This window comes from Pieris napi, chromosome 4 (assembly GCF_905475465.1).
Source record: "Pieris napi chromosome 4, ilPieNapi1.2, whole genome shotgun sequence".
NCBI classification, from domain to species: Eukaryota; Metazoa; Arthropoda; class Insecta; order Lepidoptera; family Pieridae; genus Pieris; species Pieris napi.
In genome coordinates this window covers 1,115,873-1,139,354 of record NC_062237.1, presented here as the reverse complement: position 1 = coordinate 1,139,354, position 23,482 = coordinate 1,115,873, and the positions used below count along the sequence as shown (strand labels likewise).

Below are 23,482 nucleotides of genomic sequence, written 5' to 3'. Positions count from 1 at the left end.
TCTAGATACCATGTAGGGGTCCTATAAATAAATATATAAAAAATAGGTACATAAGCTTGCCTGGACTTTGAATTACTGTACAGAAACTCTCTTATTTATAAAAATAAATATAGTGCACTACGTGCATTTACGCTGTAAAGAAATAGATGAGTTATTTTGATATAACGATTCGATTTAAAAATTTTTTTTAGATTTATTTGAAAAACCATTGCTAAAAAATTCAAGAAGGCGTTTGAATTGAAGGCGTGTAAATTAACAGTATTAAAAGTTATCATACATAAATGTGTAACATTAATAAAAGAGATAGAGAAGTAATATTATATTTTACATTAATAATATAATATCTCCATAAAAATCATAAATTGACTCTAACGTTTGTTTACGGAAAACAGGCATAACTACAATTTTAATAATTCTTATTTCTCTGCTTCGTGGCTTATATGGCTATCCGATTTGCTTATTAATACATTCTGATGTAACTAGGAAGTCCAGGGTTCGATACCCGGAGCAACAACAAATGTTAATATTGAGCTTTGAGAAATATTTAGTCATTGATGTCATTCGCTCTGTTAACATTGTAAAATATAAAAATGAATTGCTGTTCGTTTGTCTCGCTAAAACCCGAGAATGGCAGAACCGATTTGGCTATTTAAGAGTTTGAAATATTTGTGGTTCAGGCAAGAGTTAAGCGGGAAAGACAAATAATAAATAAAGACACAGACTACAATTTAATTTTCCAATTCCAAATTTCCAATCTGTTCATAGTTTATTAGAAATAAAACACTGTCACTCCGTTCATACCTTCAGAAATGTCTGTTTCATAGCTTTATTAGTCCGAACTCATTGGTCTGTTAAGTTTTGACACAAACACATGTATTATGTAGGTGATACGAAGTTCACCTGCACATCTATATAATATCAAAAAAAAAGGTATTTACGGTATTATTGATGAAGTATTAGACTACTAAATTTATTTGAAATGTTGGAGCACTGGGTGGCATATTTGCATTGCTTCAATCATTTTGATGTCTTTATCTCCCATGACATATAGCATACAGTATAATGCAAATATCAACTTCTAATAAGAATATGTCGTACTTAGAATTATTAAAAATAATTTGTTTTCAAATAACACACCTAGATTGACAATTTGTGTGAGTAATCATCAAAGCAAAATTTCTTTATTCATATTGCTACTTACTTGATACTTATAAAAGTATATTAAAAAACACATTCTGACACAGGTATATAAAATAATAAAATCACTGTTGATATAACCATGCTTTATTATATCATTAAATAATGGACAGAATACTTGAATACAATGCCTGTAATCATCTTAAAATAATGATATTTGGTATTTGATTATAATTAATTAATTTCTAGTATAATAAAATTCAACAGTATTCATTATTATCATAATAATATATAAAGCCACCATTTTTTGGTGGTTGTACAACATTGGTAACTCAAAAAAGATCTAATATACATTACAGTACATATTTACAATACAGCTACAAAAAATTTAAAACTAATTTTAAACATTTGAGCCTACAACATATTAAAGGTGGAATTACCTCCTATTTTTGAATAAGCACTTCGATACACATTGCAACAAAATAAGGAATTCATGAAAGCATTCAAAGATGTTGAACTCTGACTTCTGTATAAGCCCGAGGACACTTCATTAACGCTTGCTTCACCAATAAATTGCTGCAAATCACTCTTTGGAAAGCCTTCTTTATAATATTGTTTTATTGTATCATATGCATCCATGATAACCGAAATAAATAAACTGAGTACAACATAAATGTACAAACTTATAAATGAATACAAGTATATCCTACTAAACCACCATAACATAGGTGATTTCTTGGACATGATTGAGAATGTTGCAAACATGTCATCTCCATTTATTAATGAAAAAAGACATTCAGATGTGGTGGCAAGTGATCTGAATTTCATATGGTACGGACCTAGTATTAGCCAACCACAGAACATGAAGCCTGCATATAGAAGAAGAGCACAAAATGAAAATCTAAAGATTTTTGGAGCAGCCTTCTTCAATGTCAGTATAACAACATTATATGTTTTAAAGAATCCTAGATATCGAAGTACACCAAACCATACTAATAAGTTCCCTGTTCCCAAAAACAATGAGCAAACATTCCACTGATCGTTTGTATATTGATTTCGTTCAATTTGTTCTTTAATAGCAGATCCCATAATTATTAAGATATCATTAACAATGATCATTATGTACCACATATTTAAAAATTCTAAGCTGCCATCCAAACTTAAGGGTCGATCATATGCTTTAATAAAGAATTGGTTAGTCAATTCTCTTAATAGTTGTGCACGATAAATAGCTCTACTGCATAACATAAGTGATGCACTACAAATAATAATCACAAATATGTTCAAAATGCTTCTCAAAATTTGGTCAATTTTGTTATCAGTAATATAAGCTTGATCACCTTTGCAGGCAAGTTTGTAAGGTTCAGCCTCCAGGGTTAAGGACATTTGACCATCATGATCTTCATTGTCAAATATTATAGCAATATCAAAACGATAACAATCAGGTGGTGTAATTGGTCCAGCTGCTCTTAAATTTATTGTCTTCAAAGAAAACATAAGTTCTGCTCTCACTAATGCTGCAAAGTTAATGTCCAACCCTGTATCATTCAAATATTGTTTAGAAGTAAATAGCTGCCCTTCACTATTTGAAAAATTTATACAACTTTTAACAATCTCTGAATTAAATTCATAACTTTCATTATATCCATAGATTATACCTTTTTTGTAATTGTATTGGCAAAAAACAGGTTCTGTCATATTGTTATCTTCATTGTCATATGAATATGGGCCAATAGCATTGGATATATTTGTATAACCATTATATGCAAAATCAAGGGTATTGTAAAACTCATCAAGTTTGTAAACAGCTAAGGGCCCTGCACCAGGTGGATAGGCATTTATTTCGCGAGTAGAGTCCCATCCAAGTAAAAACAAATGAGAAAAACTTATACGATTGTCCCAGGTGTAATTTACATGATTGTATCTGTTATGGGCAAACAAGCAAAGTTGGAGTGTTACCAATACTATTTTAATCACCTGCACAACGAATTTGTATGGAAATTTACGTTTCGCTCGCCATTTCTCGATCGGATTCATAAAGAAAAACTGCAACTTGCGTCTCATTTTTTCCTCAAGTTGGTGTATGTCCGAAGTAGAAGTTGACCGTGAAGTAAAACATTCATTGTTTCTACTATTGGAAGGATTTCTTATTACTTTTATATCCTCTTCTAAATCTGAGGCTGTTTCTTCCGGCGTTGAAACAATAGTATCCATTGGCACCAACTGGAATAACAGTTACTATTAAAATATATAAATACTTCTAAGGTCAACAACACAGTTTTCTTGCACGTAATTGCTTCCCTTTTTCTTTGTTTCTAAATAATTTTTATCATTGCAGACATAATTTGTAAATTTAATTGAGTTCGTTACCTTTATGTTGCTTCTTTAGTTTCTTTTCAGATCAAGGCTAAGGTCTCTAAATTTTAGGTTTTTGTTATTATTATCAACACCTTCCTGAATCCTAACTTCTCTAGCTTAGCTCCAAACTCCACCAGGCACCACAGACAACTCGACACTAAGGATAAGGAACACAGACTACGGAAGTCCGAAATAGTTACAGGTAGTAGGATACTCAATTTGCTTTATAAAATAGAAGTACATAAATATATAGTTTTCATATTATACTGTCAATCAAAACTGTCATGACAAATAACATAATATTTGTTGTGTTGTTCACTTAAAAGTATATTTACCTAAACGTTGCCTTAGTTTTGCAAACGATTTTATTTATAAGTTCTATGGTCATGTAGGCGTATTTCAGTGTTGCCAGGTCTCCCGATTTTCCGGGAGTTCTCCCGATTTTACTAAATGTCTCCCGATATCCCGGATCCTTAATTAAACCTCCCGATTTTAATTTACTGTTCCACAGATTCAACGCAAGTTACTAAAAACACTGCCTCTACTGCGTGAAACGAATCACCGAACCACCGAACGAATCACAAAAGTAATGAGTTTGTAAAGTATGTAGCGTAAAGTATGCCTTGATGGAATGGAATAAAGTTGAATATAAAACAGCAAACCTTTGGAATTCAGAGAACATAGACAAACCGGTTTCTCTAATTATTATACGACCAAATTAGGAGACATAGTTCAGTTTAGTAATAGTAATAGTATTAGTAAGGTATTTTAAATCAACAGCATTAGATTAGATTGCGTCTGTGAAGTGAAGTGAGCAAAGTTTTGTTTGCTTGCATTTTGCAATCGCTTTGTTTTTGTTATCTCGGACCAAATATCGTTTTAAAGTGTTATAAACAAGTTTTAAAGCTGTAAAAAATTATCAGAATTTAGAATGTCTAGTTCTGAGAGTGATAAAGAGGTGCAAAATACACCTCCAAAGAAAAAGAAGTACAGTGTCAGCTATAAGCCGGATTGGGAAAAAGATGATCTGTTTGAGGGATGGTTATCAAAAAGTAATAAAGGTAAGCGATAAATAATAAAAGCCTTTTTTAGTTGCTCGCCGATAAAAACTTGAATACAAAAAACCCATTCATTCGTTTTTATCCGGTTATCAGGAAAACTCCTGGATTTGTGTGCATACACATGTAAAATTGTGTGTGTGCGTGTAGTGTATTGGATTGGATGCAAACATAGACGATGCAAAACGCTCACGCACGCTGCTTAACGTCAATGTCATAGTCGATGACGCGGCGGCTAGCTTCTTGACGGCGGCCTATTAAAAGTTGCCAGGTTAAAAAAGTATGCTTAAAGTACCGGAGTTTTTGTCTTGAGAAATTAACGCATTTTTGTTGCGATATTTAGGCTATAATTATTAAAAAATATACTTTTCAGGTCCAGATTTCGCTTATTGTAAAGTGTGCTCTTGCGAAATAAATATAACGAGAGGGGGTAAAAATGATATTAAAAGACATAAAGAGACAAAAAAACACGAAAGCAATAAGCTGAAAATTCGAGGTCAACAGAGTCTAGACCAGATGTTTACAAAAAAATCTACATCGTTAGAAAAACTAGTAAAACAATCAGAAATTAGAATCGCCGCATTCATAGTTGAACATAATATTCCGATCATTGTGATGGAACATTTCCCAGATTTAATAAGAGCAGTATGCCCAGATTCTGAAGTTGCAAAAAGGATTACCTGTGGACGTACTAAAACAACAAAAATTATTTCGGAGGTGTTGGGAAGAAGTGACGTTGACATCATGGTTGAAGCCATGCAGACAAATAAATTTTCATTAACAGCTGATGAAAGTACTGATAAAAGTACAAAAAAGCATTTGGCAGTAATTGTGAGGATTGCTCGAAATAATCTGAAGGTAAATATTATGTTTATAATGTAAAGTTTACATTTCAAATATGTTACTTTTGAATACTTTTTAAACCCTATTCTTTTTCAGGTGGAAGATTTTTTTTTTGAATTATTTGAAATTCTTGAAGGTAACGCCGAAAAATTGCATGAAGTAATTACAAAAAAATGACAGAATTGGGGATTCCTTATAAAAAAATATGATAGGGCTGGCCGCAGATGGTGCCAACGTAATGATGGGAAAGAACAATTCTCTTGCAACGAAGTTCAAACAAGACATACCACACCTTTTCGTTATGAAATGTGTATGCCATTCTGTACATCTTGTAGCGTCAAACGCTTGCTTAAAATTGCCTCGAGAACCCGAAGATCTAGCACGGGATGTGTATAACTATTTGAATGGTAGCCCAAAACGTACCGGCTCGTTGAAAGAATTCCAAGAATTTTTGGAATTAAAACCACACAAATTGCTGCAACCTTCTCAAACAAGATGGCTCTCTTTAGAGGCAGTAGTAAAGAGGTTGCTAGAACAATACGAAGCCTTAAAGTTGTACTTTAGGGACGCTATTTTCAGCGACCGTATTAAAGCTGCAGAAAACATATTGAGAATGATAGAAAATCCAGTGAACAAGCTATATCTGCAATTTATGGCGTATGCCTTAGGAATATTCAACGAACTAAACAGAACCATGCAATCAGAAAATACAAATGTACACATAATTTACAACAGGGTGATGACCGTAATCTACACAATTTTGGGATGTTATGTGAAAGAAGAATACATTTCAAGAAATGATCACAAAAACATCGACTATAAAAATCCCAGAAAGTACATGGATATAAAAGATTGGTATTTAGGCGCTGAAGTAGGGGCGACATTATCTTCACCAACATTAACAATCAGTCCCGAAGAAATAAAAAAATTCAAGTTCCGCTGTTTAGAGTTTTACATTGAGGCAATTAAACAACTATTACAGCGATTTCCATTTGAAGACGATATGGAAATTTTGAAAAAAATGGAATTTATGGATCCAAAAATAGTTTGTAGTGGCAAAATACTATCCATCGCTGACATATTGGGAAGGTTCCCAAATATAGCACCTTCAAATGTTATTCAACAGATTGACACCGAATGGCGGCTTCTTCGGAATACGAAGTTAAATACTGAAGATGAAAATTTAGAAGTAGGAGCTTTCTGGAAAAAGATAGCCCAGATGCATTTGGGTGATGGCAGAAAAATGTTTCCAAATTTAACTTTGACAGTTTTGAGTTTTATGTGCTTGCCACACTCAAGTGCATCTGTGGAAAGGCTGTTTTCGCAAATAAATTTAACGAAAACAAAGTTACGGAACCAACTCTCTACCCCGGTAATATCGGGAGTCCTGCATACAAAAAACATTTTGAAAAATTCTAATTGCTTCAATTTCGAAATTAAAGACCAAATTTTACAGAAACTTAATAAAAATATGTATTAAAACTCTCCCGATTATTTTTGTAATTTTACCATAAGACTCCCGGATTTTTATAGATATACCTCCCGGAAAATTAAATTTGGATCTGGCAACACTGGCGTATTTGGACTTTTGTTGAAAACAATATTGGTCTTAATTTTTTAATAAAATGGCATAATAACTAAAAATGACTTCACTCAGACGATATTGTATTGTTTTAGTTGATTCGTCGTAATGAATTAAGAAGGTTTTTTGATACTATAATTAAGAAATAATTCTTTGTTCTGTTAATTCTACATTTACACGGGTTTTTAGAATGCCGTGTTACTTTCGTTACCATTATTTTTATAAGGCTGTAATTCCTTGAGCGAAAGTATCTGAATGATCGATGAATGTTGCTCAAGACAAAGAAAAATGGAAAAATATGGAGGAGGCTTTTACCCTAAACGGGGCTATACAAAACCTTGACTTTTAAAAAAGAATTAAAATTAACTTAAATTTTTTACAACTAATACTCGTCTTAAGAAATGAAAACTAACCAAATGTTGTATGGATTGTAATAAAGCTTTAATAATAATACTTTATCCAAGGTACTTTAGGACCAAGGAAATCCCAGTTTTTTTGCCTCCCTATTTGAAAGCACCTGATCTATCTGCCTATCCACGTGATAAAATGTTTAAAGCGCAGAATCTGTGGAATAAAAGATGTGTCATAGCTGATAGCATTAGTAAATTGTCAAAATTATTATATCGAGTGTATCGAAAAAGGACGAAGTACTGAATACAATCAAAATATGATAAGAAAACTCTCAAATTTTAATGTTCTTTCACATTATCGATGTTAATAAAGTTTTATTGTAAATATTAGCGAGCGTAGTTGTAGTAAACAACTGAACAAAATATGGCTCTAACAGCAGAAAAACTCATCAACGATGAAAGGTAATAAAATATGCTCGTTTCTCAATATTTTCAAGGGAAAGTGGTATTAATTAACTTTTTAACCTTCCAGGTTTTGTGGGGACAATCCCATTCAATTTCTGTTATATCTGCCGTTTGGATTGATATTAATGGCATTAAGAATAGTTTTAGCCTGTATATTATGGATTGCTTCATTTATTTTGCCAGACAAATTTGCTGCTAGGCAATTGATATCAACACTGGCATGTTTGACTTTTGGTAAGATAATTATATTTATTACCTTAAAATAATTTAAAAGGCTTGTTGAAAAGTTTGTCATGAGGATAACATATTTCACAATTGTTATCCTAATGGTTTTAATATACAGTTTCCTATATCAACTAGGGTATTGTCAAATGTCAGACTGGTTCTAGTAGTTATATGATAATTATTATCTTCTTTAAATGTTATAATTCTTAATTTCCAGGAGTTTACATAAAGGAAAAAGGTAACAAAGATCCAAAGTGCAGTGTGTTTGTAGCTAACTATGTGTCATGTTTGGATTCACTTGCGGCTAGTCGAGCTCTTGGAAGTATAACTGTAAGTAACTGCAAAATATAGTACTTTTTATATGAATTAAAATGTTACAGTTAGCAGAAGTTCTAGAAGGTCTTTATAGAAGAAAAAAATAAAAATTTATTTGTGAGATAAATATTAATTTTTCTAGATTAGATATAAGTACATATTTTGAAATATTGCAATAATAATCAACTTGATTTATTGCTTATCATTGTTTAAAACAACTAATATTATAAATAATAGAATTATAATAATTATATTTAGATTATTGTAGCAATCTTCATTTCCTCCTAAATTAAGGCCTGTAGCAATCCATAAATCTTTTTGATTCCTGATTTAATTCCATTTGTATGTTAGTCAAAACACATTACCATATAATTTCGAATACATAATTTTTGACCTTGATGATTTCAAAGGTTAACTCTGAAGTTATATATAAGTGTATTATGTATGAAACAATCAAATGTTTTCTTATTACAGTTAAGAAAATGGAAAGTGCCACCATTTTTTGCCTCAACTCTTGGTATAAAGAACATTGCCTTGTTTGTTAGGAAGTAAGTTGTTTTTGCTTTGTAGCTTTTGAATTAACAATTTAGTTTTTATCTGCATACTATTGATGTTAAATATACATTTTGTGGACTCTGTATTAATATGTTATTCTTTAAAAAAATATATTTTTGTTATGGGTAAATTGTGTTTGGAATTTATTCTAAAATAATTTAATTTCAGGCAACATTTTGCTGAGAGTCCCGATAAACCAGTGCTATTGCAGCCAGAAGGTGGTCCTACGAATGGCAAAGGACTGCTAAAGTTTACAGATTGTTCCTTCCCGTTGCCCAATATTGTGCAGCCTATTGCAATCAGTAAGTATTTTATAAAATATGTGCATTAGGTTAAGTGTCCAGTTTGGTATTATTGCAAACTATAAGAGATATAGTTACACTCCTACCATATACTTAAATCATAATAAGGAAAAAATATTTACAGAATAAAATTAAGCTAAATCTTTATAGGTATGTTTAAGGACACACTGGTGTGAAAAGAACTCTAATGCAAACTATGCAGAAACAGAAATAAAGGAATTTACGGTACAAATCCATTCCAATGTATGTGTTTTTCAGGTGTCGAGCGTCCATTCACAACAGTAACAGTCCACCGTCACTCAGAAGCAGGTCGGCGTTTCCCCTGGCGGGATCTACTCTGGTTCCTCTGTTCCCCTTACTCTGTGTTCTCTGTGAGAGCCTTACCTCCCCTGGAGAGGGACGGAGATAATGACCAAGTTTTTGGAGAACGGATCAGACAAGCGATTGCTGAATCACTTCAGGTGAGATGTATTCTATTATTCTAGTTATGTATGATGTGATTTTTAAATCGTTAATATGTTGTGAGAAAAACGTCACCTCACCTGAATAGACTTACCCCTGGTTTCAAAATATCAGTCGGAATTGCTGCGAGTTGGTCGAGTAGATGGTGGAGTTTAAATCGAAACAAACAACTGTCAAATGAGGTCTTTAGAAAAAAATAGTACCAAATATTATAAGACCTAAGGGTTATTATAAAAGTAATTTAAAAAGTAAACTGCCAAAAAATTTTTTTTTTCAAAAATTACGTATTAGTTGGAATATTACCAGATAAAATTTGTGAACGGCAGACTTTTTCATATTTTTGTTTTTGTATCGTGTTTATCTTTTTTGTCCAATTAAAAAAAAAAATTGACCGTCGTAACTTATACTCGTAATATTAGGTGGAAGCAACAGAGTTGAACAGCGAGGACATAAGGCGCCTGGTGTTGCCTCGCGCGAGAGCCTCTTCCAGAGTTCAGCCCTCGGCCCCCGTCAACGAGCGGACCCGCTTGGCCAGGCAGGTCAAGGAAGTCCTGCCGAATGTGCCCTTGCAGGATATTATGAAGGACCTTGGTGAGGATTTTTATTTTTAAAAGTAAATTAGGAGCGATTTAATAAAAGTAAGAGGCAAGTTCAAAGACAAACTCGTGCCTAACATAGATATATCTTTTGAAAAGAATCTTCGAAAATCTGATCCTCAATATTAGTTGACATTAAAGGGACGACCAGCTCTCGTTCTTAACACATAAAAAAAATATATCTACAACCTTTTTAGGTCTGGGCCTCAGATTTATGTATCTGTTTCATGATTATTTGTCAATCTAATAGGCAAGTAGGTATAGCCTTCTGATGTTTTACTAAACCGTTCAAGCGAATGTTGAATGTGCACATAGCAAGAATTGGTGCAAAGCCGGGAATCGAACCTACGACCTCAGGGATGCGAGTTGCACTCTGAAGCCACTATGCCACCATGCGTCTGCAACACATAATTAATGCTTAAATCCGTTAGAAAAGATATTTTCACCATTGACATTTGATAAAAAAAAATGTTTAAAAAAAATTGACATTTCATTTATAACTTTATTACAGCAAAAACCCGTAGTGTCGACGTGACGATAACAAACTTCCTCGAAGGCCTAACGCCCTATACCCCAGAGCCGGGGCCAGAACCCCAGCCTTCTACTTCCGCTCCGAGCCCAAAATATGTGACCCCGTGCCCCACGGGGGTCTTCCCTAAGACGGCCAAGGAAAGGCAAATGAGCTTCCAAGAGAAAAAAGCGCAGATGATTGCGGAAGCGAGACAGAAATACATCGAAAAACATCGTATCGCCGTTAGCTGCTAATCAAGGATTTTTCGCTTTTTTATTTGGATTTATAGATATATAAATGATTATTGGTTATAACTCTTTTCTTTCAATTGGTACATTTGTAAAAAAAATAGCTGAGAATTTTTTTTATTTTATTTTTCGATATTGTCTTAATTAATTTTTTTATATAAATTTGAATCGATATGTAGTCGAAACAATAAATAGATAAAGCTATATTTTATTATATAGGTCATTAAATAAATGTATAAAGGTTAAACCTATCATATAATTAAAATTGAATGGCGCTGATCTCTTAAAATAGAGAATTAGAAAAAATACAAATTATTTTAACAGCCGCATAAAGTAGAGGCTTATTCTTTGAAAGATTTAAACCATGGTGCCTATTTTCATATTAAATGCCTCAATTTTACTCAGTTTATGCTTAAATAAACAAAAATCACTTAAATGTATAATGCCTCCATTATTATTATGCTTCCTTAATAGTCCAGTAGTTTTGCCGAAAATAGGCATTATTTTATTATTATTTTGTGTATTTTAAAATAATCAGCTCTCATTTCAAACTGAGATACGGGGCTGTCTCTTTCTTCCTAACTAACTACGCTATTGTTGTCTCTCTCACTCTATATACAGGTAGGATATTTTAGTTTGAGTATTGGTGATTTAAATTGTGCTAATGTATGAATTATTAAATGATAAAGGCAAATGTTTGAAAAAATTCGGCCATGCATAAGTATATTTTTTTATTCATGTCAAAAATGTTTCAAACTTAGGGCATCTGTATAAAATAGTGATTTTTTCGTGTTTGTAGATTAAGTTTTAGTTGTATCCTAGTAATTTACTATAAATTTTACCCATTGAAGAGATTTACTAACGAAATAATGCTGATTCTAAAATTACGATGGTTTTTAAATTAAAGATGAGTTTTAAAATAATGTTTACCGTTTTAACCATTGTGAATATTCGAAAACAACGATAAATGTAATTTTTTAAAAGTTTTTTTTACAATTTGTATATTTCCCTAGCAGATGATCAACTGCCGTGTTGCTTCCAATTTCATTCTTTGTAATTATTTTAGTCGTTATAAATAAAAAGGTTTTGTTTCTAAATGTTAATTTTTATTCAATTCCTTTGATTATACAGTGGAGACACTTTATAACGAATTTCAAGTATGAAAAAACCGACTGCAGCGACGGCAGATGGCCGATTTGTGAATTTAAACCATCCAGGGCGCCTCTCCGTCTTATATACTGCGTAATGGATGGGGTTGAAAAATGCCAATAAATTAATTTTCTCCGCTTTTATTTTACCATTGGTCGATAAAGACTGGGATTGACAAGAATTTACGATTGAATTTCTTCTTTTCTACTATTTTTAAAATAAAAGGTTTCATTACAACGAAATGTTAACTTTCATGCATAAAATAGTTTTCTATTATTATCTGTAATCCACATGAATTAAGTTTTTTTAAGTCTTAATGAAATGGGATAAAATAAACAAAACAGTAAAGAAATAGATTTTTATTGTCTATTATCTACAATCCAAATCTATGAGGCGTTCGCTTGGGCGTGGCTAAACCGGGTGTAGCGACTTCCTGTTTGACAGGAACGTCTTGATCTTTCTTCTTCTTCTCTTCCGCCATCTTATGTTCGGCCTCTTTCATCTCCTCTTCCATCCGCTGCAAGTGGACTGCTGCTTCTTTGCGCTTGTCGCGGTTTGTTCTTCAATGTCATGAAATATGTCATTTTAATACATTGATTCTATCTCTTGGTATAAAGTTTTAAGTTAAAGTTTTAGGGAACAAAAATATGGCAAAGATTAATGGATAGCAAAAAGTTTTCTGTTAATTTTATAAAAATAACTCTATTGTATCATATTTTTAGTTGAAATTTGGCCATAATATATAGCTGTAAATAAATAGTATTTTTTACCGATTCCAAAAAAACAAAGGAGGAGGTTAGGGAGCGTTCAAGTATTACGTCACGCAATTTTTGGAGATTATTGACCCCCCCCCCATGTAACGCGCCGTAAGGTTTTTCTGTACCCAAGTATAGTAAAATGTTTCGTGACCACCTAGTGACTCTTTATATCTAAAAGTTACCATTATATGGTGTAAAATACTGGAAAGTCGAAAATAATATCAACAATAACGCGTAATGCAATTCCCGCCCCGCATTGTAACCTTTTACAAAAGGATCCCCCAAAAAATTCGTTACGTAATACTTGAGTCTTATCACTTCGACTTGTAATTTAATTTGTGTATGTTTTTGTTATACATACAGACAGACCTCCCACGGGCCAAGCATATGTCTGTTTTATTAGTAAAGAGGCAAGATCATTCTGGTCCTACCGAAGAAATTTTTGTTTCACTAGATATCGAACCCAGTATCTTCAGGTGAGTCTAGAAATAGCTGAGCTACTCACTTGCCGGTCTCCTTGACCGAGAAGAACATGGGTCCCAACTCCGCCAGCCACCTTCCGTCCACGGCCGTGACGCAGTGCATGTACTCCTTGCTGGTCATCATCAGCTCGTGGTACACCACGTAGTCGGGCGAGTTGCCCAGACCGAACAGCGCCGAAGTGGGGTGGAGGTGGCAAGGCATGCCTGTCCGACAGTTCACGTACTCCCCTATGCCCTTCAGACGGGCTGCTTGTTGGAAGTACGCTGAAGAAAAACTAAAACTTAATATCTATGGTAACAAAGATTAAAATAGATGGCGCTATTTACATAAGAAAATAACTTATTGAAATGAAACTTCTTTAGGCGCATGAGGGTAATTTTTTTTCGGATGAAACGCAATAATAATATTAGAGTCACGAAGATGTCCAGCGTTTTTGTCGAGGAAAAGGGAGAGAGCGATTGAGACCGATTGAGAGAGAGTGAGTAGTGCGAATTACCTTATAGAAATTTATGAAATATTAGTACTGTATATTTTCTATTTCATGCAAAATAATTTATTGAAACCTCAAATAAGGAATTATTGTAAATTAAAATGCCACGTGTTTTTATTATCGAAGAAATAAATTAAAAAAATTAAATTTATAATTTGTATTAATTTGATTGAAAAGATGAGACGTTACGATCCACTTTTAACATAACTTGTTTTATATAACATATAAAAGAAAACGAGGAAGACAAATAAAAAGATGGGAAGATGATGTGCGAAGAGTAGCTGGCCCTATGTGGCTACGTAAAGCTAGAATCAAAGAAGAGTGGAAACCCTTAGAGGTGGCCTATGTCCAAGGACAAGGCCAGAAACCAACCAACCGGCTTGCCGATTAATTATTAGTATTTATATTTTTATTTTTAGTGTGAATTTTTTGTATTTCACATTTGTATGTAGGTATAAGTAATTACAGCAATAAAGGCTTTTATTATTATTATTATATAACATATGTTCTTACCGGAACAAATACACTTCCGCACTGTATCCCAATCAGTCCCACAGGACAAGAGCGGCAGTCTCTGCTGTTGCAATATGTCCTTCAACTGCTGTCGGACCTCACGCACTTTGCGCATCGCTTTCGCGTGCACGAAATGCTCCGTACACCAAGAACTTGAGTAACTGGGAAACACGAATGAACTTTAGTTACGATTATCGTGTCTAAGCAACGCTGTTTTTCTCACGATGCTTTGGATTCGAACCTACGACATCAGGGATGAAAGTTACACGCTTAATATTATATATTACTTTCTTTGATATATATTTATTTAGTTGAATAAAATCATTTTATTGTTACCAATACAGTTAATATTATTAGTAGGTACTTAACTTTTTGTAAAGATTTATTTAATGGCGTAAAAGAACATTGTATTTAGTAAGTAAATTAGTAATAAGCTGTAAATCTTTCTCAATAAATAAAAAAAAAAATAAGTTTCGCTAATGTTATATTTCGTTAATGTAATTAAAAATAATGCATTGAACTATTTTTGATGAAATTATGTCATTAATTCGTGTGACGCAATATAGGCAATCAAATATATATAACTTTCAGCATTAAAGTTAAATATGACTGCGAATGCATGGGTCCCGGGTTCGATCCCCGGCTGAGACAAACATCGATGTGATGAGCATTTGGTGTTGTGCTTAGGTTTTGGGTGTTTAAATATGTATTTATATGTCTATCTATACTATGTATGTATATCCGTTGCCTAGTACCCATAACACAAGCTTCACCAGCTTAGCATGAGGACTAGGTCAATTGGTGTGAATTGTGTTTAAAAAAAAAATTGTTATACAAACTTACTTATTACTCTTCCACTGGTTGTAGAGATGCAAGAGAGTGAGATGGTCGGACTCCGGCACCTGGAACTTCTCTTTCACGGAGTCGGATTCTTCCTCCCGCCCTTGAGGTCGGTAGAATACCGTGGGGACGGACAGCATTGACACTAAGCAATTTGGTTTTAATCAAATATCTATCTATAAAGATTTTTATTTAGTTGAAATTTAATTATTGAACTGTTTTGTGGTTATTACAACATATTTTTTTATAGAACAGGGGGCAAACGGGCGATGGCAGAAGGCTCGCGAGTGCGTTGTCGGCCTTTAAGAAAATAGACAGTTCTTGAAGACAAGACGGGCCTTGGATTTGTATACTAGTCGTTTCGAAAACGTTTTACTTTTTGATGTGACAACGTCTTATAAATCGATGGAGCCGGCTGCACGCACGTAAAAACATGACTCATGCGGCGTTACCTCGCTCTGTGGCGTTCCATTTAAGGCTTGAAGTGCAAGCGAGAGCGCGAAGCGACAGAGAGGCACAATCGGACTCCGTTCGACATCTGTCTCTCTCCTACTTGAGTGAGCGATTCGTGACGTTTTCACGTTCAACTATCGTCAGTAAACCGACTTTACAGACAACCGATTTTTTATTAAAACCAAATCTATAAACCCGATCTAATATAACTATGATCTGATGAAAATGACCACTACCAATCCTTTATAATTCCGAGTGAAGACGGCCACATTTTGACATTAATCAATAAAGTCCAATAAGTGACGTCATCTAACAATGAAACCTAATCTGAATGAAGTCAATAAAGAAATAGAGTAATTTGAACAGTGAACTGGACATACCAATGATAAGTACTTCGGCACTACAACCCATTTGCGCGGACACGATAAGCATGTGGCACTGGGGCGGGTCCAAGGGGAACTCCGCCATCTGCCGGCCCAGCGGCGTTAGAGCCCCCGTGCCGTCCAGGGCTCCAAGAATCCACAGCTGGTACATTGAGTTTAGAATTGTGTCCTGTAATAATGGGATACCGTAAAAAGATAAAAGTAGTTATTATTTATTTAATATCCAATACCCAAAATAGTAATGCTATATATTATTTATTTGTACTTCGTTACATTAAAAGAAAAACAAATAACATAAATTATAAAGCCCGCCCTTATCGCTAACATGCGCTTCCAGGCAGCCATAGTAAGGAAAAAAATCTGTACCAAATAAATAAAAATTTAATAATGAACAAAAAGTATACCTGCGGTGGAGGGTCCATAAAGTGAAACGCTAGAAGATCTTCTACGCCCAAAGACTTCAACAGCAGCACAGTATTCGCCAGATTCGTTCTCTGTATCTCGGGAACAGTGGCCGATAATAGCTCGTGTTGGAATTGCCTCTGCGTGTAAAGGCAAAATGCCTTTCCCGGGCCAGTCCTCCCTGCACGACCAGCGCGCTGCCTGGCGTTGGCTTGACTTACGGGATATATCTGGAAATATCACATGAATATTTTTGATAATCTGGAAGCACCATTCATCATTTACAAGCGTTTATAAAACTATAATAAAAGCCAATTTTCTTCTCTCGCGCCACATTGCTGAAAATCAATTATATAGAAAAAACGGATCCCTTTAGTATTATCAAATATATTGTTTATTTTAGTTTAAAAGTAGCAAATGGTTTACCATACAATGAAATTTTGTTACGGTAAAAACACAATTAAATTTTATCATTTTTATCTTGTTTTAATAAGTGTGTGTCTGTGTGATGAAAATTGCGAAGATTTCCATCGACTTTTGAAGACATCATGAATATTGTATGGTCAGTTTACCATACAAAAGTGTAATATAACGAATACGAAAATCATGAGTTGAGTTTTGCAGCTTAAAAGTAAATTTATTTTTAATTCTGTTATACATCCGGCTCGAAGGACCAAAAGACGCGAGCTATGTTCGGACACAAGACTGAATTAAATTCAAACTAGTTTATATAATTAGGTACACATTTGATTATCGTCATTATATAAATACTTGTTTATTAACTTTCATTTCTTAAAATTCAATAATAAAAAAAGAAATACAAATAGTATATTTCAATATGAAATATTTACTAATTGAAAACATGGACTTTATAGACAAGTACTAGACAAGGACAAAGGGGATGAAGAAGAAGAGAGCGCCCCAAAAAAGATGGATAGAAGAACTAGAAGCGTTAACAGGAAGCGTAAAAGGAACAGGAAGCGTTTGAAAACAGTTCGAGGAGGCCTTAACCCGTGAAGGGGTTCCGATCAATATTATTGAATGAAGGTAAGATATCGAGAAACGGGAAAAAAATGTGTGTATGTATCTAAGCAGTTTACTATTTTTTTGTCAAAATTAAAAATTAAACGGGCTTTTTTTAAATAATCTAATATATAAAATTCTCGTGTCGCGGTGTTTGTGGTTAAACTCCTCCGAAACGGCTCGACCGATTTTCATGAAATTTTGTGTGCATATTGGGTATGTCTGAGAATCGGACAACATCTATTTTTCATCCCCCTAAATGTTAAGGGTAGTCCACCTTTATTTTTTTATTATAAATGATATACATGGCAAAACGACGTTTGCCCGGTCAGCTAGTATTATTATAAAAACATTACCTGCAGTGCATCCATACCAATCCTAGGATTGTAGACCTTTAGCTTGCAGTAACCACAGTCTATCACATACATTATGCCATCCACGGTTAGGGATGTTTCTGAAAAAAAAATAAAATGGTCGCAATTTCAGTCTCTCAGATTTAGTTACGATTGAATATTTTTTTCAATTCTGATAAGGAAATAAAATAATTACTATTTGCAGGTAGACCAGATTCTTTACTTATTTATTGTTAAAAAATGTGCGAGAAACATCCATATTAAGGACAAAAAATTAAGAAATTTATAAACCATATTTGCAATTACGAGATAAGTGTCTCTATCAGGAATTGCGTTGAACAACAATGCTATACTTTGTTTATATCCTGTGGCCTTAGAAATATTCCTACCCACTTGACACATGACGCAAGTATCCTGTTTGTTCATAAGTTCATGGGTACATGAGGTCGAAATTTTCCAAACAAAGTTATTGGACCTCGTTAAGAAGATTGGCCCCCATTGTGAGGCGTTAGGCGCAATTTTGCTTTATTGAAAAAGTGGCACACTTCTGTGTTATGTGCATTATAATTTAATTTTTGTATAGAACAGTAGGTTTTTATGGAAATATTGACTATGATATATAATGTTTGATGTATAACATATGGAATAAATAGTACTGTTACCATTTATACGTAAAAAAATTACCCTAAGTTAATGTTTTTTGAGAAATTTTTTATTTTAAAGTTTATAATTATTTCTTCTGATTTTTCTTTATTCTAGGTAGAAAGTTTGGCATTCGAATTGGGCAAGTTATAGTATATCCCTATAAGCAGATATAAGGTGACAATATCAGTATCAATCAATAGTAGACTGAATTTAAAATTATAAAAAACTTTTCGGGCATATATATAAACACAACATATATTAATTTACACATGATAAATTACACTTGGCACACTAATACATTGGTACAAGAAAAATAAAATAGAATATTTAATATGACACGAACTCATAGAGAAATTAAACTACAAAAATAAATTAGAAAAAATCGATTTCAAAGTATGACGGGAGCAACTATGGATATCCAGACCTAGCTCGTTTATCATAATGCTCAATCTAGATATCGGTTATCCTTCTAAAAGGCAAATGGGCTCATGTGATGCAGATGTATTTATTGGGTACACGAAATTTTAATTTAGTTGAAAGCTTGGAATAGTCAACCTGATTCTTAATTTAAAGTCAAAATTTATTACAACGACATGGAAGGGACTACTCATATTTGGTCGTAAAAACCGATGACGTATTAAGTACCTAATACTTATTATTGAATGTGTGATTAATATACTCGTGTATAAAATATAACTACATTGTATGGATTTCACATGAAAATTATAATTACCAGCAATATTTGTAGCCACTATACATTTTCTTTGCCCCGGCGGTGCGCGTTGGAAAATCTTCGCTTGCAAGTCGGCTGGTAATTGTGAGTATATCGGAAGCACTGTAAGGGGCGGGGCTGCATCTAGGTCTCCTAGTCTCTCTGTTAATACCTGAAAAATTCAAAAAATATAAATTTTTATTCATTCAGAAAGAATAAAAACAATTTAAAAATCTAATCACTATGCTCCAATCAAACAGATATTTAAATAAATTGTACCTCGCAAGTAACTTCGATGTCCTCTTGACCAGGCATGAAGATCAGGATGTCTCCTTCATCAGGTTGAAGGTGGATTTGTAGAGCCTGAAATTAGTTACAGCCGTCGTTAGATAATATTCAAAATTATATTAAAATTGTCAAAACATGGTATAAAACTTCTTTTAACTCCCTCCTGAAAATTAATGAAAAACACATCCTGTATTTAATTAATTTGCAAATTTTGATAAATACAATATTTATAAAACAATGATAAATCTATAATTATATTATATTTAATCAGACGTTACAAAAACGATATTCACATAATTTTTAATAGCAAAATTAAGAATTCCTAAAACTTACTCTTCGTCTCATTTAAAAATATTAGGCCCGCAAAAGAAAAGACTGCGTTTTTAGATCCAACGTTTTCATTCTGGAAATATCGACCTGCAGAACAAGCCCCGTGGACGGTCGGAGACCTAAGTTGATAACGAAGAATTGAAAGCTATTGTGGAAGTTGAAGGAGAGATGTGTCGTTTTAAGAACCCATAAATAAGTCAATCAGTTTTTTGTTAGTTATAAGATCGTGTTCAGAACCATTAAAGACAGTTGACAGCTTCAAACAAACTGTTTCATTTATTTGAACATCCTTCCAACCGTAACCAAACTTAACCCTTGTATAAAACTATATAGGCTTATTATATCGAATTGTTACTGAAATGTCATAATATTATTACATTTTATCTGTGTCAAGTATTCTCTACAGGTCATGAACAACTCAGCGTTATTACATAATGTTATTATTGACGTCATAAGGATAAAGGTCACCTTCAACGAAAGGGGTGTGGCAATCTTCAAGATAATGTTTTAGAAGAATATAGTGTATTTATTGTGAATTACCCCGGTATTTAAAAAAAATGTGCTTTAATTGTAACTGAAACAGATGAATTATTCACTAAAATCAAAACTGAATCACATTTAAGGTATACATTACCAAATAACTCTCTTCTTCACATTATAATAAACGCAACTCTTTTTTTTATGTTACATAGACACTCTCAATGCCAGAGGGCTTGCGAGTGCGTTGCCTTATGAAGGACCCTAAGTCGAATTGGTTCAGAAATACTTCAGTGGGCAGTTGGTTCCAGATGTGTGGTGCGTAAAAAACTGCCTTAAAAAACGCTCACTTGTGGAACGACGGACGTCGAGGTGATACGGTTAAAATTTCGTATTCTACCTCGACGTCCAATGATGAAACTCAGCTGCAGGTATTAGTCCAAACAACTACACTGAACACTCTCCATGGTAAATGCGTTGGAAGATGCAAAGAGATACCACATCTCTGCGAAACGCCAAACGATCAAGCCGCTCGGAAGGTGACTACCTACTGAATTGTTTAATTGAACGAAACATATTGAAATAAATAACTAAATAATGATGATACTCATTGAACAACGGTGCGTGTAAATTTTTATTAAACAAATGAAAATTTAAAAAAAGCTCTCTATTACATGTGTTAGTGATCTACCAATTTACGAAATTACCTGCGCAGTAAGCTTAATTAATACGAGTGCGCGTTTGCCATCAGTTGATTGGACACACCCACGCTTATTTTAGTATTGTATATAAGGCATTGAAACGAAAGTTTAACAGATTAAACTCAATTTTAAAGTATATTTAACAAAATAAGTCTGTCAATTGCACTCAGCCATTAGCAGGTACGAGTAGTAAATATATTTTTAAGTTAAAGGATGGGCTACTAAATGCCCTTTTTTCTAAGGATTTTTGAATAAAAAACATGATTTTACTATATAGCCATTAATTGCTTCCATTTTTTTTTAATTTCGTTTATTGTATGCAAAATCTTTTCAAGTGACGTGGTGATACATGTGGCAATAATGAAAAAAAAAACTAGGGTCTCATCGTTTGATAGGGATAGGAAAAACTAAGAGTCTAAACGTCATGATATATAAACGTGACCACAACAAATTTAATTCCGTTTCAATCATAAGATATATTTCCAATCACATGCAAGAATTTTATTATTGTATAACAGATAATGAATCCGGCATTTTCTTTTCAATAAAGTTACTGTTTAATATTATGTCCTTACATATGAAATTGACGTTTGGTCTTACTGGCCACTTTGACCTCAAATATCTCCTCTTTGCTTAGGAATTCCAAATCCAAGTTTTTACAGCTATTTACTCGTGCATTTGTTTTTCAAATACCAACCAACCAAAGCTAGCTTCTAAACAACTAAGGCTGGTCAATCGCTCTAGGCCACTGCTGCTACGACAACGCTAGACCGTACACCAAGATAGAGGAGCTTCAATTGGAATGTCTAAGACATTCGCGGTTCTCCTCGGACCTTGCTCCAAGAGATTACCATTATTTTTTTAAATTCGGATAAATTGCAAGGTAACACATTCAACTCTGATGGGGTAACCTGCAAAGATTTTAATGATTCCAATCTAAATGTTTTTTTTAGTAAAGGGATAAATGAACTTCCTATAAGATGGCAAAAATGTACAGATAGCAATGGTTTATACTTTGATTAATTAAATATAACATTCTATTTTTAAAAAAATCTACTTTTTGTTCCTCTCATACAAAACGCTAATTTCACATGTAAGGACCTAATATATGTTAAAACTTTTTTTTAAAGGGTGATAATTGTTTTTATGAAATTACAAAACACAAACCTTTAACTACAGACAAATCGACTTCAAAATATACGAAAAACATGAATCACTACGAGTATGTAGGTTTTTATAAGTTGGACTTCACCAAAATGCTTTCTCAAAGCACGAGAGACCTTATACCTATATCACTAAGTGTGCCTGTACAATTTTAATTTGGATCCCATCAGCAGATCTAGCTCTGGGAGAAAGTAGGTTATTATATATACCAGCGTCACTTGAAAAATTTCGGTTTGAGTTAATTTTTACCCTAAAGACCTTGGTAACTTTATTAAACGATATTAAGAAATTCACTATTTTTTATGAGACACGAGGCAAACGAGTAAGCACTATGAATAAAGTGATAACCGCCACTCATGCACAACTGCAGCGCCGGGTTCTAACGGGTGTGTTGCCGACCTTTCAGGGAATGGTTCGCTCTTTTTGGAGGCCCAAAAAAAGTCAAATGAAAATACATGCTACAGCTGGTTCCAAAAAGAGATTCATGTACCGCAATCAGAGTTTTGAGGTATTATTTTCCAATAGCCATCATCGTGTATTACTAAAACGCTACAACGGTTATCGGTTAATTAAACAATAGACAAAAAACCAACACTATCGACAGAGTTCATTGACATGCATTGAATATATATACCAAAACAGCACTTAATACAAACGCAAGAGAAACGATAATGGTTTAAAGTAATAATTGCAACTATTTATACAGTGTCGAGGTAAACTGGTTAGATCTAGATACGAGATTCTTGTATGTAAGGTGTTTATTTCGAGAACGATACTTTATATATCCCTGAAGCAGTTATGACTGTAAAAAAGCATCCAAAATTGTTCAAAACATTTAAAGAAACTGGCTTGTACAACGTACATACCGAGGGATCCAACACGGCTGTGGGTGCCTGTATGTGGCACCAAGATGTATTTAAAAAATTGTTACGCTATCAAACTATTTAATCACCTTCCTAGAAGTTATAGATCACTGCCGTGTAATGCTTTCAAGGGAAGGTGATTTAATTTATGAGGTGCCTTTAAAGTGTGGGCGAGTATTTAGACCATAAGTTTGACAACAATTATAAATATGCCTATTTTTATATGGCTGATTGTGCGATTTTAAAAGATGTACCATTCTCTGTGCAAACAAACGAATAATTCGATAAAGTTGTAAGATCCTTAAAAGAATAAAAGATGTCGTACATAAATAACTCATTTGAGATTTGCAGTTGTTTTTAGATTATATACGCTGATAGGACTGCGTTTTTCTTACGTTGTTTGGACAATGCAATTTAATTAAAGTACAGTAATTTTGACGTTTTGATC

General features: G+C 33.5%; 4 protein-coding genes across 4 annotated transcripts in view; 2 read left to right on the top strand and 2 right to left on the bottom strand.

Annotated features, from left to right (window-relative positions):
• Positions 1-1,268: 1,268 nt before the first annotated feature.
• LOC125048760 (mucolipin-3-like) lies at positions 1,269-3,666 on the bottom strand. Its single transcript, XM_047647622.1, has 2 exons — positions 3,508-3,666; positions 1,269-3,360 (listed from the first exon to the last, which is right to left on the bottom strand). Exon 2 carries the CDS (start codon positions 3,349-3,351, stop codon positions 1,552-1,554), a length of 1,800 nt encoding a protein of 599 aa, XP_047503578.1. The 5' UTR covers positions 3,352-3,360; positions 3,508-3,666; the 3' UTR covers positions 1,269-1,551.
• A 1,504-nt stretch (positions 3,667-5,170) lies between these two features.
• Positions 5,171-6,881, top strand: LOC125048761. The gene is made up of 2 exons (XM_047647623.1): positions 5,171-5,411; positions 5,493-6,881. The coding sequence occupies exon 2, from the start codon at positions 5,602-5,604 to the stop codon at positions 6,874-6,876; it is 1,275 nt and encodes a 424-aa protein (XP_047503579.1). The 5' UTR covers positions 5,171-5,411; positions 5,493-5,601; the 3' UTR covers positions 6,877-6,881.
• A 700-nt stretch (positions 6,882-7,581) lies between these two features.
• Positions 7,582-12,104, top strand: LOC125048892 (lipid droplet-regulating VLDL assembly factor AUP1-like). The gene is made up of 8 exons (XM_047647846.1): positions 7,582-7,790; positions 7,861-8,027; positions 8,236-8,348; positions 8,808-8,881; positions 9,057-9,190; positions 9,449-9,651; positions 10,072-10,243; positions 10,760-12,104. Exons 1-8 carry the CDS (start codon positions 7,753-7,755, stop codon positions 11,011-11,013), a joined length of 1,155 nt encoding a protein of 384 aa, XP_047503802.1. The 5' UTR covers positions 7,582-7,752; the 3' UTR covers positions 11,014-12,104.
• A 396-nt stretch (positions 12,105-12,500) lies between these two features.
• LOC125048550 (pre-mRNA-splicing factor ATP-dependent RNA helicase PRP16) overlaps positions 12,501-23,482 on the bottom strand; it is a 73,053-nt gene continuing 62,071 nt past the window's right edge. Inside the window, exons 13-21 of the mRNA XM_047647263.1 lie at positions 19,491-19,574; positions 19,233-19,383; positions 17,858-17,955; positions 16,481-16,708; positions 16,074-16,245; positions 15,244-15,385; positions 14,401-14,561; positions 13,420-13,660; positions 12,501-12,716 (exon numbers count right to left, since the gene is read on the bottom strand). Coding sequence (XP_047503219.1) covers positions 12,530-12,716; positions 13,420-13,660; positions 14,401-14,561; positions 15,244-15,385; positions 16,074-16,245; positions 16,481-16,708; positions 17,858-17,955; positions 19,233-19,383; positions 19,491-19,574 — 1,464 coding nt within the window. The 3' untranslated portion in view covers positions 12,501-12,529. The remainder of the gene's footprint in view (positions 12,717-13,419; positions 13,661-14,400; positions 14,562-15,243; positions 15,386-16,073; positions 16,246-16,480; positions 16,709-17,857; positions 17,956-19,232; positions 19,384-19,490; positions 19,575-23,482) is intronic.

Bases quoted from the DNA above. Each gene is read 5' to 3' on its own strand.
- LOC125048760 (XM_047647622.1), bottom strand. From the start codon at position 3,351: ATGGATACTATTGTTTCAACGCCGGAAGAAACAGCCTCAGATTTAGAA.
- LOC125048761 (XM_047647623.1), top strand. From the start codon at position 5,602: ATGATAGGGCTGGCCGCAGATGGTGCCAACGTAATGATGGGAAAGAAC.
- LOC125048892 (XM_047647846.1), top strand. From the start codon at position 7,753: ATGGCTCTAACAGCAGAAAAACTCATCAACGATGAAAG. The intron at 9,191-9,448 runs GTAAGTATTTTA...TGTGTTTTTCAG, and splicing joins TGTGCAGCCTATTGCAATCA to GTGTCGAGCGTCCATTCACA. The intron at 9,652-10,071 runs GTGAGATGTATT...TCGTAATATTAG, and splicing joins CGATTGCTGAATCACTTCAG to GTGGAAGCAACAGAGTTGAA.